The sequence below is a fragment of the Penicillium chermesinum genome (genome assembly GCF_028974085.1).
Source record: "Penicillium chermesinum strain IBT 19713 chromosome Unknown utg000002l:1.0-5270490.0:1.0-5274688.0, whole genome shotgun sequence".
Taxonomy (NCBI): domain Eukaryota; kingdom Fungi; phylum Ascomycota; class Eurotiomycetes; order Eurotiales; family Aspergillaceae; genus Penicillium; species Penicillium chermesinum.
Genome location: NW_026695312.1, coordinates 1,888,511 through 1,902,079, shown reverse-complemented (window position 1 = coordinate 1,902,079; position 13,569 = coordinate 1,888,511). Strand labels below are relative to the sequence as shown.

Sequence of the window (13,569 nt, the reverse complement as noted above, 5' to 3'; positions counted from 1 at the left end):
ACAAGCTAAGACTAGTAGTTCTGTGATACGAGCTTCGGGATACTTCGAGAGAACAGTGACAGATCAGTGTCTCAGAATACCGCGTCGGGAGCAACGAGAGGAGAGCTGGCGATCAGAGGAGTTAGACCCTCAGGTCAACGAGCGGGACTGCCCAAAGTCAAGGCTGACTCAGGTGTGGCGGTGGAGGCTGATGCGGCTCAACTGTTCAATGAGCAGCAGAATTCAGCCGGATTTAGAAATTGAAAGACGGTATCTCAGTGATAGGCTGATAGATTCCTTTGTTTGAAACAGCGCTTCTTCTTTTCAGCGCAACGGTAGAAAACCGTTCGTCTTGGTCTTCAACAACGCCACCTCGGCATTCTGTTCTTGCGCTGCAGCTTTACGACGAGGTTTAAGTACTTGGATAACCTGTTTCTATGATTGAAAAAAGTACGAATTCAATCGCAATTTAGCAAGTCTGAAGCTCTAAGCCCTTCGGTCGTCGAGTCTTCAAGAGTCCTAGCCCTAAAATCTATGATCCCAGTCTCTTCGATTCTTCAAGGCATGACAATTGAATCGGGATCCTTAATGGACCAATCCGCTTGATGATTGACCAACCTTTTTAATCTTGATGATTCTGGGATACCTCGAACCAAGCTAGTAGCTTTTATTATTTCGTATAGAAAGCTTAACTAAGTACTTAATATCAACTCGACAGTTACCAGCTCGAATACAAGTCTCTTGAAAGCCAATTGACTACGCCACATAAACACCTACTGGACCTTGATACATACAGAGTAGGTAGCTGGATTTTGAGGAAGAGAATCTCAACGAAGTATAAGTAACGATCAGAGAAACCCTGGTCGGGATTTAGTACCCAACGCGTTCGGAAGCCCGACCGATAAAGGAAAGCTTCCGAACTGTCTTTTGTTAGTAAGCGGTTGGCTTGTGAAATGTTTATCTGACTATTGGTGGTAAAATTAATCTTCATAGGTTTGATTAAGCTACGCTTGAAGCTTCCTGTAGAGAGCTTGTCTCTCTGGTGATACTGCACCGTCAAAATGAGCCAAGGCGTTCTGTGCGCTGTAAGTGCTGCTTCTTGCGGGACGGAACTACTCGGCGTCGCGATGATCTTTCAGTAGCTAACCACCATCGCAGTGCGATCTCTGTCACTCGAGGAAGGTTAGTGGCAAAATATGGATATCGTGATCTCCAGAGCTAACTGTCATCCAGGTCCGCTGTGACCGGCAGCCGATTTGTGCAAATTGTACTGACGCAGGCCTTGAATGTCGCCGTACTAGGCCGGCACGAGGAACTCGGCCTGACTCATCTTTAACGTACGGTCACTTTGCAAACGAATCAAATGATCGTATTAAATAACGGAGTAGGATCTCATCTCTTGGAGAACGGATTCTAAGGCTTGAAGGCACTATTCCTCTCCCGCAAAAGTAAGCAGACCTTAAGGTTTCACGTCTGTAAAGACTAATGTTGTACCCAGAGCCCCGGCAAATGTTGACCGTCCAGACCACGAAAGCCACAATGACTCTCACATGCTTTCCAAAAAGAGGAAGCTCAATAATGCTTCGTGGCTGAGCTCCGAGAACAAGTCCCCCGATGGCAGCTACGGCATAATAAGCCCTGCTGACTCGTCCCACTATGCGGAAAGCGCCAAAATTATCATCCAGAGTGAGCTCAATGGCAATGAATCCCTCAAGGACGAAAGACAGTCAGTTCTGAAGTCTGCGTTGGAGTTTGTCAATAAGATGGCCCAACGACCAGCTATGATTAGTGACTGGATGCCGTTGGAGCTTCCAGAGGTGGACATGCCCACTTCACCAGAAGACATCGCCCCCACTTCAGAGCTGTTCTATATGCTTTTTCGAGGTGCATAGTGCGAAAAGTTCAACTGCAGCAGAAGCGTTTACTAATTAGAGGACAGAACCCACCGTGACAGATCACGAATTCCACCGCATACAATGGCCCGATCATATTTCAGACAATGTGTTGCAAAAAATCGCGACAGCCCTTCTTGAACCTGACATTGGAAGTCAGCTATTTTATCAATATTGCATATGCGTATACGTGAAAGCCATTCTTCGGGTCATGCAAATGCCTCGGCTTTATACAAACCCTAGTGTCAAGAAACACTTCGAAAAATCAATGCGGCGGTACGAGTCACATGCGCTCTACGCTTTGAAAAACTTGAACATTCTCAGTGCCCCCAGCTTGTCTCTTATACAAGCATTGGTATCAGCAGTATGGCACAGCCTCTTCTTCCTCTAAAAACCCTGGCTAACAAATGACGCAGGCACAACTCATGCAATATCTCGGGAACATGGGCCAGTCCTGGGTTTTTACGTCCTATGCCGCTCGCCTCATTATCTCTATGAACTATCATGAGATTAAGAGCGCGGACCTTCCTTTGGCTCACGAAGAGGAGATCAAGGGATGTATATTCTGTTGCTATTATCTGGATCGGACCCTTGGTTCTCTTTTCCATCGACCGTTGTCCCTACCGGAGCCCAGATTATCTGTCACGGAGCTCGCAAGCGTATTCTCAAACGACCTACACGCCACATTGATGCCAGTAGTTCTGGATTTAGCGCGCGTGCAAGGCGAACTCCTGAAATGCTGCAAATTGGCAGACCGTGGGGCTAAGCTCGCCCACCAGTCAAACTTGAACGATCAGATGGTGGAAATTTTTCCCAGGTTACACTGTGTAAGTTACCATATCCTTGTGTTGTGTGATATAAAAGGGATGCTGATTCATTTAAAGCCAACTCGAACATATGGGTCAGATGTATTCTCTTGCGAATGGCTCGCAGTCGAGTTTGCATACCATGCAATCATGGTTGACATTATGCGATCAAGGCTGAAGTTTATGTTTTCTCCAATGACACACAGAGAGTGCATAGCGCACTCTCGCACAGCACTTAAGGCGATGCTATCCATACAGAAAATCCTTGCGAACACTCCTGGCTACGAGGATCCTTTCCCATCTTTCCTTACTTGGTGAGCAATGCTGGGATGGATTGATATCCATAGATATGTTGCTAATAATCCCGGCCGCAGGACTATTCTGCTTTATCCCTTGAGTCCTTTCTTTGTTCTCTTCTGCAATGTCATCGGAGAGATGAACGTGGACGACTACAACATGATCGAAGAAATCCTCCAAGGCCTTTCCCACTTTTCCGCAAGCCCATACGTTTCAAAACTCTATAACCTTTTGGAAACCCTCCAATCTCTTAGCAAGAGCTTGTTCGATGCGCAAAAGCGCTTAGATCCGCCGAAGAAGGTTGCACCTTGGTATCCAGCAGCGATGAGGAAAAGCCAAGACTCTCAGGATGATGTTCAAGGTAGATTGCCCAGCACAGGAGAAGTCATTTCATGCATCCCTAGTATCTCTGACCCACAGCAAGCGCTGGGCTTTGGTGATGGGGTCAATGCTTCAGAAGACGAGCTGATGTGGCACTTGTTCACGAGCAATCTTTCGCTAGACTGGTTTGACACCGGTCTCACTACTTCGAATGAAGCCTGTATTAATATATAGAATAATTAGCCCCACTCATCAAATCATTGACTGACAATTACAATAACTCTGTCTCTGCATAGTTCGTAACTAAAACCTTGGAAGTGGTGGTGCGGATTAGTAAGACGTGCGGCTTCCCCGGTGTTGTATTGGGGAGGCCACGCAAGTCTGGCCTCGACGGTTCCGGAGTTGCGCCCTTATCACGAACAACGATCCTTTTCCAAAGTCCTCGTTTTCAACCGTCCCACGCCAAGTTGGATGCTCTTCGACTCCAAAGCGCACCCATTACTGACCCTTGGAGGCCGTCTTACTGCTGCTAACTGGTCGCGATGAAGAGCTGGCTCCAGACCTTGGGCTTGACAGCCCTACTGGCAAGCTCAGTGCTCGCCAATGAAGTTGAAATTGTGAGACGCCCGGCCGAAGAATAAATGCTGAATATTTCAATTCCCATTCAAGTCCTAATACGTTTCTCATCCAGAAAGCTGACGAAAATCACCGACAACGATGCTCAGGGATGTACAGCCGGAAGGCATGGGGAGGAAGCGTGGACCCCTTTATCCTTGTCAAATTCTCCAAGTCGGAGGTCGGAGAAAGCGATCCATTGGCAAGCTTGGTCATCTTCGAATGGCAAGATTACGGATTGATTGGCAAATCTTCCGGAGGCGACGGCGAAAACGAAGTATGTCTCTTGAATTACGCTTCCATCTCCGCTCAAAATTTCTCTAGCGCAAGAAGGAAGAACTAATGAATGGCTCCTAGCGCCGGGAAACTATTTGCGACCAAGCGGCCGTCGACGCCAAATCTTGCACCCAAGAGCAACTTGGCTCTTTCCTCCTGGCCAGCAACGCCACCGATGTCTCCAAGAACCCGATCATTTCCCAAGCGATTCACCTCAAGGACCCTGATGCTGTCAAATACCCCGTTAAGAATACTGGCTTCTACTGTGTCAGCACATATGCATACTCTGGCGAGGACTATACTGCTGTCGTGACCTTCCGCAACTCCTTCGGCGAGCTTCCCGCTACACAGATTGCGAAGCTTCCATTCTACGGAACCTTGTCCCTCGTGTACGCCGTGATCGGTATCTTTTGGGGCTTCCTTTATTTCCAGAACAGAGCCGACATCCTCCCCGTCCAGAACTACATCACTGCAATCTTTGTTTTCCTGGTGGTGGAAGAAGTCATGACCTGGGGTTTCTACAATTTCCAAAACATCCACGGTCTGAATGCTGGAGCTAAGGCATTCATGATCCTTGTGGCTATTCTGAACGCCGGGCGGAACGCTTTCTCGTTCTTCCTATTGCTTATTGTCTGCATGGGGTACGGTGTCGTCAAGCCATCACTTGGTCGAACAATGATCTACGTTCGCATTCTAGCTATCGGACACTTCGTGTTTGCTGTGGTCTATTCTATTGCAAGCCTGTCCATTACCCCTGATAGTGCTGGACCCCTGGTGCTCCTGATTGTGCTTCCCCTTGCCGGAACCCTGACTGCGTTCTACGTCTGGACCCTGAACTCTCTGAATGCCACCATGAAGGACCTCATCGACCGCAAACAGAAGACCAAGGCGATGATGTACAAGAAACTCTGGTGGTGCATTCTTGGTAGCATCATCGTTATCTTCGGTTTCTTCTTCATCAACTCTTTTGCCATGGCTGGCAGCAGCGATGCTAGCTTCGTCCCGGAGCACTGGAAGTCACGGTGGTTTGTGCTGGATGGCTGGCTCAATATTGTGTACCTGTTTGATATTGCTTTCGTTGCGTACCTGTGGCGACCAACTGCCAACAACAGACGTTTCGCTATGAGTGACGAGGTAAGACACTTACCCTGTACGACCGGCTGTTGCCGTTCGCATACTAACTTTTCCGATAGCTTGCTCAAGATGATGACGGATTCGAGATCCGCTCATTCGGTAGCGGTCTTGACGAAGAAGACCCATTTGATGCCCCTCCGGAGTACCCTGGCAGCTCAGCCGCGGAGGGCCGCCGAGATCTCTCCCCGCTACCACCAAAGCCTGTCTCTGGCGGCCCTGCCCGCCAATCTCTTGAGGAAGAGACCATCTTTGCTGTGGGTGATGAAGACAAGTGGTCCGACGATGAGGGAACGCCTCGTAACTCTGGGGAACGTCAGAGACTCACTGAACATTAGTTCGAGTAAGATGCTGACTGCATCCTGGACGTGTCAAGATTGAGATTTCTGTAGATGGAGTGGCCAGGCTACTATTATCTAGGTTACTGCTTATGGTCACAGCATGTCACGGCGTTGGTCCCTTTATTTCCCTTGATTTTTCGTGTTCGTAAAGGAGATCTACTTCCGTGCCTCCAACCTTGGTCGGCGAAAGATGTGATGACTTGCTTGCGCCGGCCAGTCGCGACTTATTGTTTGTCCATCTTCTGTATAGCTATTTACAAGTCAAAAACAAATAACTAAGACATTTTCCTCAATGGTGTGAAACCCCCCGCTAGAACCGTGTGAGATTGGTTATTGATCAACAAATGACTACTCTTTGAGCTCGATGGCAGAACCAGCGTACCGATATTTATTGTGATCTGATCCCCACGAAGACTGAACATTATTACCACTAGCACAAAACCAGTGGCACATATCTGATATCATTCATCCCTGCGTGTATACATACACGAGCCGAACCTTCTTCCAGTTACCATACGATCGAGTCATACTTTTAGCCCCACTTCCATATAACAGCTGCGGGGAACATTTCCATTCAGCCTCAAAGAACACCCCACCGCAAGGAAAAGTCGAAGCATTGGCTCCAGCCACGACTCTCCTCCCCCCCACCCTCCGCCTATGAACAGCTTTTAGCTACCGGCTCCCCCCAAAAGCGCCAATAGAGGAGGAGGCTATTAGCTCCGCGCGCACCCCAAACCCCCACCCCTCCACAATGACACACGACCCCGGCGCCAGCAAAGCCAGCACCCAAGCCTCGGCCAATCTGCACCAACAATGCCGCGACCTTCTGTCCGAAGTCGATGAGTTCCAAGACTTGCTCCGCCGCACCCTCCGCAATCCGCAGCTAGTCGAGGTGCGGCAGTTTCGCTCCAGTGTTAATTCAGAGTTGCGGATGGTCGAAAAGCTGATTGAAAACGCTCGGGCTGAAGGAGCCGGTACTGGCGGGCTTGGAGGCGAGGAGGTCGAGGAGGCTGAGAAGAGGCTGTTGCATGTACTCCGATCGTCGAATTTGCCGTTTCATCAGGCTGTATGGGGGGTTGTCAGGTCATCTTGTGTGGGGTTGGTGACCCTGGGGAGGAGGGTGTATTGGGATGACGGGAATGATGCTAGGAGTAGAAATATGCCGCCGCCGAAGGACAAGAATGGGAAGAAGGTTACTGGCAAGGATAAGCGGAAGAGTGTGCTTGTGGATGTTGTGGCCGATGATGGAGAGGAGTGGGTTAAGGTGTCGACTATGTCGGAGAGCAGGTTGTTGTTTGAGATGGCGGAGAAGGGGTGGGAGCGAGATTCTGAGGATGAATTCTCGGATGGAGAGAAAGCTCCGAGGACGGTGCTGCGGAATTTCGATGACGAAGACTCCGATGAGGAGGATGAACTGGAGTTGATTAAGCTTGCTCGTGGTTTGAGAAAAGCTGCCGATGCTACGTTGGTGAGGTACAGGCATCCACGTCTACGGATTGTGCTACCCAAGATTGAGGAAGGTAATGTTCCTGGGATTGATGAAATTGTGAATGAGATGCGAAGCTATGGCGTCGAGGTCCAGTGTCGAAATAGCCTTCGAGAATCGCAACAGAACCCGGGGCTAGATGCTTTACTCCCTCGGCCGTTCAAGCGATTCACTCCCAGTCTCAATGTGGACTGCACGCTGCTCCTTGCAGCCGTATCCGACTTGTCTCACGTCAAAGATATTCCCGTGTGTCCGGGCTATCACCGAGCAGTCGTACGTCAAATAGAGGGAGAAAAGCACATGCCTTTACTTCCAGCTGAACTCTGGCCAGCGATGCGCAACCGCGAGCTGTTGTGCACATCTGATGCTGCTGCTCGAATGCTCGAAATTGTGAATACCATCGGAACCGACACAGAGAAAACACGAACAAAGATCCTCATGGGCAAACCGCCTTATGACCAATTGGATCAGGAGTCGCTCATCGAAGAGTTCCAGAAGACATCTGATCACAGTGTACCGAACGAGTGGAAGTTGCCTATCAAGGTAAGTGATGCACAGCCAGCCATAGATGCGGCAAAGGCAAGAAAGACGCTTCCACCCGTCGCATACGAGGTATCCGAGAGCCTATCTGATATCAATCATAGTGTGTTCATGTATGGCTGGGCAACGGGGATCACCACCATCTCCAGCAACCGTACGATCGACAAGCAGATCGAGAATACCATTGAGAAGAAGAGAAATGGCGATAGGGACCTTGAGGGCCCCAATGTTTGGGTATGCGACACTGCGCGAAGTCTGGTGGGGAAGGAAAAGAATCGCAAAGAATAGACACCGTGAGCATGCAGCGCATCCGATATGACCCTTCGGGGAAAAAGTATTGGATAGAACGGAGCTTTGAACAGAATAGAGTGTAAACCTTTTCATGTAAATTGGGTATCTTGGTGCATCGTCACAGTACTAAAATTGAAAGCATTTGGCGGTCAATGGGATTTTACAGTTGATTATTTCTCCGAAGGCTTGGAGATATCGTCAGGCGTCCAGAAGAAAGCATCTCGATCGGCAGTGGCAAGCATGTTGAATCGTGGGTTGAACTCGATCAAGGCCGTCATGCCGCGATGCGACAGCTTGGTCATCGGAAGAAGCACCTTGTTATGGTCGGGGTTCTGCTGGAGATCCCACACAAGGACGTCTGGCTGGCTTCCATTTCCTCCAAGGACATAGCGCCCATCAGGGGTGAAGGTCGCATCGCCTTGTCCCAATGGCTTTCCAGTCGTCGAAACGGGGGCAGCTCGGCCAGGTGAGCCTGCCTTTCCAGCTAGGAAAGCCGTCAGGGTGCCCTCGAAGGCATCAAGGATGTAATGCCCATGTAGATCAGTACCTATCATGAGATGCTTTCCATCGTTCGAGAATTCCAGCCGAGTCCAGGCGCATCGCCGAGTGGATGGGGTGTAAAACTCTTCGAAGGGAGAGATATCGAAGGTTGCGAAGGGGGCTTTGTCGTAGTTACGGAAGTCGTAGAGGAGGACTGAGCTGGTGGATTGCGACGCGATCGCGATCACTGATGCGGAGGGGTCAAATGCTGCAAGATACGGGGTCGACAGGTTCAGTTTGCCTTGCGGGTTACGCGAGCCGACGTCCCACAGTGTAACTGTGTTGTCCTTTGAGCAAGAAACGAAGCTATCTCCGCCCGGAGACATCGTCAAGCATGTGACCTTGTCCGTGTGTCCAGTAAAGTAGCGCACAAACCCCTCGTTATGAAGGTCGAGTAATCGAAGCGCATGATCGACTTTCGTGCTCGCGTGCAGAACTTGGCGCGGGTGATGCGTGTATCGAGCTAGGTGGACACCGTATTTCTTGCTAGGAACAGATTTTTTTGACTTCCCTTCCTTCACATCGTAAATCTGGACAGTGTCATCATCCCCAGCACCGACAAGGAACTCTCCTTGATCATCAAAGTCCAACGAGGTCACGTAGGTAGACTCTGGTTTTGGGCCTCGGAATTGCTATGGCTTGTTGGCATTCAGCGTGTCAATTGGGCGAGTCTGTTTAGTCAGCTCTTACCTTTGCTGGACGAAAGCTACGAATCACATCTGGCAAAGCCTGCGTAGGCTGAGGGTCGTGTGAGGGTGTATGCGCCGACTGGGGTTGCGGCTGGTCCGTCATGATTGATTGGGTTCCAGATAACGAAGAGGTGATGCCAATAAGGTTCAGGGGATAGGATAAGGCAGAAAGAATGAGCTCCCAGACTTGATTGGCGTAGGACCGCCGCAAGCAAACGATTTTGGAAGTCCTCGTCCTCTTTCTTGGCCAGCCAGAAGCTCCCCACGCGCCTCCCGTCTTTTTCGCGCTGGCCGGGCGCCGGATCCACGATAGTCCGCCTCACCGCCAGCGAGTATCGGAGCTCCACCGATGGCGATTGACCAAACACGGGCTCAAAAATTCGAGCCTCCGCCCATCAAGAGCCGCGGGTAAGCTTTTTGACGCGCCTGTCAACGCTGACCATCTCCTTGGACGCCTGACCTGATAACCTCACGGGTAAGCCGCCTGCACCGGCAGGATTTCTTCCAAAACTTCGCACGACCGAGGGAGAACACAGTCTATCCACCTATTCCTCAATCAGCCTTTGATCCGTTTGCTGTTTTGGACTCAACCGCCCCTCCGATCTGCCTCCGGTCCCTGGTCTTTGCGCTACAAAAGCTGTCGCATTCCACACGATGTCGACCACTCTCGGGTATGCGAGCCCACCAGGACTGCTTTGTACAGGAACTCATACTGACTAACTCGAATGTGATTAGCTCGTTCATTGCAGGAGGGATCGCCGCCTGCGGTGCAGTCACTGTCACCCACAGCTTCGAGACGGTGAAGATTCGGTTACAATTGCAGGGTGAACTCCAGGCCAAGGGAAGTGTGACGAAAAAGTACAAAGGACCTTTGCATGGTGTAAAGGTCATTTGGCAGAATGAGGGTCCAAAGGGTTTATTCCGAGGAATTGGTTCTGCCGTATGTATCACATCGGACTGGTGATGCAACACGGGACCACTAACATTTGCGATGCTATAGTACATATATCAGGTCCTACTGAACGGTTGCCGTCTTGGGTTTTATGAGCCCATCCGATCCAATTTTGCCTCGGTCGTCTACAAAGACCCCAGCGTCCAGTCTCTTGGAATCAACGTCTTCGCAGGCGCTCTTTCAGGAGTTATCGGTGCCGCCGCTGGATCACCGTTCTTCCTGGTCAAGACACGTCTTCAATCCTACTCCCCATTCCTCCCTGTCGGCACTCAACATAACTACAAGAACTCGTTCGATGGCTTGAGCAAGATCTACCGTTCCGAAGGCATTCGGGGTGTGTACCGGGGAGTCGGCGCTGCTATGATCCGAACTAGTTTCGGTAGTTCCGTACAGCTTCCAACCTATTTCCTTGCGAAGCGAACCCTCACGAAGCATTTGGACCTGGCCGATGGGCCCGCTATGCACTTATATAGTAGCGCACTTTCTGGCTTCGTTGTGTGCTGCTTCATGCACCCTCCAGGTAGGTCAAATCCTGACACCGCAAAGTCTTTGCTATATGCTTACTCGATCCAGACACCATCATGGCTCGGTTGTACAACCAGACCGGAAACCTTTACGGCGGTGTGTTCGATTGTCTGTACAAGACCATCCGCACCGAGGGTGTGCTGGCCATCTACAAGGGTTTCTTTGCCCACCTTGCCCGAATCCTTCCCCACACTGTAAGACAAAAATATTTGCAATTTCCCATGCGATCACCATACTAACCCGCAATTTAGATCTTGACCCTCAGCTTAGCCGAGCAGACCAACAAGTTCATGCGTCGCGTTGAGGACCGTATCCTTCCTGACTCCCTCCGTGGCAAGATCTGATCTATCTCTAGGTAATCAAAAGTATACCCCTTTTACTTTTTAGCTTCACCTGGCTACTCTCGGGTTGATGTGGCCTGCTGCTTAGACTTGCCTAGGTGCATCATTGTGAAGCCTTGCGATGTTACCTTAAAATATAGATTCAGCATTTCCTTTGGGAAGAAAATTATAATATCCAAAAAGATATATGTACATATTTCAGTGTTCACTTTACAATCACCTGCTAGTAAATTACGTTCGACTGCTAGTAAAACAAGCGAAGACTTTCGGCTTGACAGGAAATGTGGGATTGATCTGAAGGAAAAAAGGATTCTCTTGAAAGCATTGGAGGTATCGGGCTGAGTGAGAGCTCATTTAAAAGTTTTCCCAGCCGGAGGGAATAACTCTCAAGTGCTCCGAGTCCGGACTCAGCTCGCCTAATGGCCCTAGGGAATGATTTTGATTTCTCTTTGTTTTTGCAGTGACTGGAAACTCCAATTCGTGGGTCTGAATTCTTTCGGGAAATTAACCTGCATGTATGGGTCTATTTTGCTGTACATCGACGAGATCCCAAGCAGATTTGCCATATCAAAAACTGAGAGGAAATCATCAACCGGAAACCTCTGAAATCTATATTAGTTGCACCCTTTCAAGAGGTATCTAATGGCTGAGCAAATCGATCTAGATAGCCCCTTCCCCCTTTCCACGATAGATATCCAAAGTCCGAGGAAATCTATCTACAGTCTGCTCACGGTTGCTGTTTCTTCGGATACTTTTTCTTTTATCTAAGGCCTTAGACTAGATTAAATTAGATAAGAGGAGGATCCAATTGGTTGATGCCTTCTCCTGATAAGGCTCTAAAGCCTCGTTTTGAACTTTGGTAGGTGCTGATAGGCGAATTCGCCTTTTTGACGCGACTGACGAGGGTAGTGTAAGACACGCCGAATTTACGTGCAATCAAAGCAGCTAGGTGCAGAGGTGGCGAACATGTGGGAAACTCTTTACAGATGTTTCCCCGAGGTGCGTAAGGTCATACGGAGCTCAGCATTCGATGAGATCCAGAATGGCCTCACGCTTCAAAGTACTATTTACCGTGCATTTGGACATTTCCGATGTGCCTTTGAGCCAGTTGTGCGTCTATTCTCCGTCCCTAGAAACTAGAAAGAGTCATCATTCTCAACTAATTATGGATATAGGCTGGCGCTCCACATACATACAACTTTGTTGTATTTCGGCGATTTCCGGTCGAAATGAGGCCATTCATCCCCCAACAGGTCACTTTTGGTGATGCAACCGAGCCTGAGTCGGAATCTAGTCTCCCAAGCCGCATATTATTAGATTGCCATTATCGGCTTGCAAACTTCTTCGACGCAAGTGGGATGAGTGAAGTGATTGACAAATCACTTGACTCCTTAAAAGAGCTTAAGACTGGTTCAGTCTTAGAGCATACTGGCACCACTGATGTAGGATCTTTGCTACGATTCTCGGTCTGGGAAGCTATCACAGCGTAAGCTGGGGAAATTCTTATTGATCAGTTCTGTAGAGAAAAGTAGAATACTATCTAAAAGATATGTGTAATGTGGCTATCTCCAGGTAGGAAGTAGAAGTGTCTTACAGCTATACCTAGGTAGAGTGATGATGATTTATTGATGTTATCCTAAAGGCTATATGGAAAGAGGGGCCCATGTGACCAGCGCTCCCAAGGGCTAACGTACCTAAATAGAAAAAATGGCTGAAAAGAAGTCATCAAGCATAAGCTGCCCAACCTAGCAAAAGTTAGCTTTTCACCTATGACAGCCTTGCAAGGCACACATACCGCAATAGAGCACAGCGAGATTTCGCTCATCTGTTGCTGTCAAGGAACAATGGGATTCGATGGCGAAACGCCAACGAAGTGGCGCCTTGGAGGATATCAAGATCCTTTGAGCCGAAGCCGGACCCATTCAATAATGATGAAGCGGGGCAAACAAACTTCCTTACATCTTATTGGCCATATTAGGGCTGAAACCCATGCTGAGACCGAACCCCTGGCGAATCCCCCTATAAAAGAGGTTGTTTGTTTAGATGAAAGAGTAGGCTTTAGTCTTTGTTCAGACAGGAACCCTACTGAGGAATCCTATCGGATAATACTATCTCACCTGGTCAACTGGTGCCACCCAAACCTGGTAGTTCCCTCACACTGGGTGGCAACGTTCGCCATTGTCTTGTTTGGAGGTTGGAATTCTGGATAATGAAGCACTTGCAAGTCGTGCAAGTCGGCGACCGACACATGGAATAAACATAGGAATTCCAGAGCATGGAAGTTTCCCCGTGTTCCCCCGGTGATGGCAGGTTACCGGATTGGCATTGATTGCGAGGTTGATCTTGATAAAAATAGCAACTGCGGAGAACGGGCTGCTGATATAACGCCGCGACCAAGCCCTCGGGGTGATAGTTATACGAATGGGCCAATCAGAACCCCTGCTAGTTTACGCAATCGAGTGAAGCACCCCCGGTTTTGGCCCCTGTTTGTAGCCAGCACAGTCAACCAGGACCCGGCTCATGCGGTACGCGATCCTCCCGTTTTAG

The 13,569-nt window shown here is 49.3% G+C and overlaps 6 protein-coding genes across 6 annotated transcripts; 5 read left to right on the top strand and 1 right to left on the bottom strand.

The window, feature by feature from the left end:
* Window positions 1–1,529: 1,529 nt before the first annotated feature.
* On the top strand, window positions 1,530–1,871 carry N7468_001524 (uncharacterized protein; the record flags this gene model as incomplete). Its single annotated transcript, XM_058470821.1, has 1 exon — window positions 1,530–1,871. One exon carries the CDS (start codon window positions 1,530–1,532, stop codon window positions 1,869–1,871), a length of 342 nt encoding a protein of 113 aa, XP_058333962.1.
* A 407-nt stretch (window positions 1,872–2,278) lies between these two features.
* N7468_001523 (fungal specific transcription factor domain-containing protein) lies at window positions 2,279–2,995 on the top strand (the record flags this gene model as incomplete). Its single annotated transcript, XM_058470820.1, has 1 exon — window positions 2,279–2,995. One exon carries the CDS (start codon window positions 2,279–2,281, stop codon window positions 2,993–2,995), a length of 717 nt encoding a protein of 238 aa, XP_058333961.1.
* Window positions 2,996–4,022: 1,027 nt separating this feature from the next.
* On the top strand, window positions 4,023–5,655 carry N7468_001522 (uncharacterized protein; the record flags this gene model as incomplete). The annotated part of the gene is made up of 3 exons (XM_058470819.1): window positions 4,023–4,191; window positions 4,293–5,320; window positions 5,380–5,655. 3 exons carry the CDS (start codon window positions 4,023–4,025, stop codon window positions 5,653–5,655), a joined length of 1,473 nt encoding a protein of 490 aa, XP_058333960.1.
* Window positions 5,656–6,409: 754 nt separating this feature from the next.
* N7468_001521 (uncharacterized protein) lies at window positions 6,410–7,972 on the top strand (the record flags this gene model as incomplete). Its single annotated transcript, XM_058470818.1, has 1 exon — window positions 6,410–7,972. One exon carries the CDS (start codon window positions 6,410–6,412, stop codon window positions 7,970–7,972), a length of 1,563 nt encoding a protein of 520 aa, XP_058333959.1.
* Window positions 7,973–8,145: 173 nt separating this feature from the next.
* On the bottom strand, window positions 8,146–9,307 carry N7468_001520 (WD-repeat containing protein SWD2; the record flags this gene model as incomplete). Its single annotated transcript, XM_058470817.1, has 2 exons — window positions 8,146–9,147; window positions 9,206–9,307. The coding sequence occupies 2 exons, from the start codon at window positions 9,305–9,307 to the stop codon at window positions 8,146–8,148; spliced, it is 1,104 nt and encodes a 367-aa protein (XP_058333958.1).
* Window positions 9,308–9,858: 551 nt separating this feature from the next.
* On the top strand, window positions 9,859–11,025 carry N7468_001519 (putative mitochondrial oxaloacetate transporter (Oac); the record flags this gene model as incomplete). Its single annotated transcript, XM_058470816.1, has 5 exons — window positions 9,859–9,875; window positions 9,940–10,144; window positions 10,205–10,676; window positions 10,730–10,875; window positions 10,933–11,025. 5 exons carry the CDS (start codon window positions 9,859–9,861, stop codon window positions 11,023–11,025), a joined length of 933 nt encoding a protein of 310 aa, XP_058333957.1.
* Window positions 11,026–13,569: the final 2,544 nt, after the last annotated feature.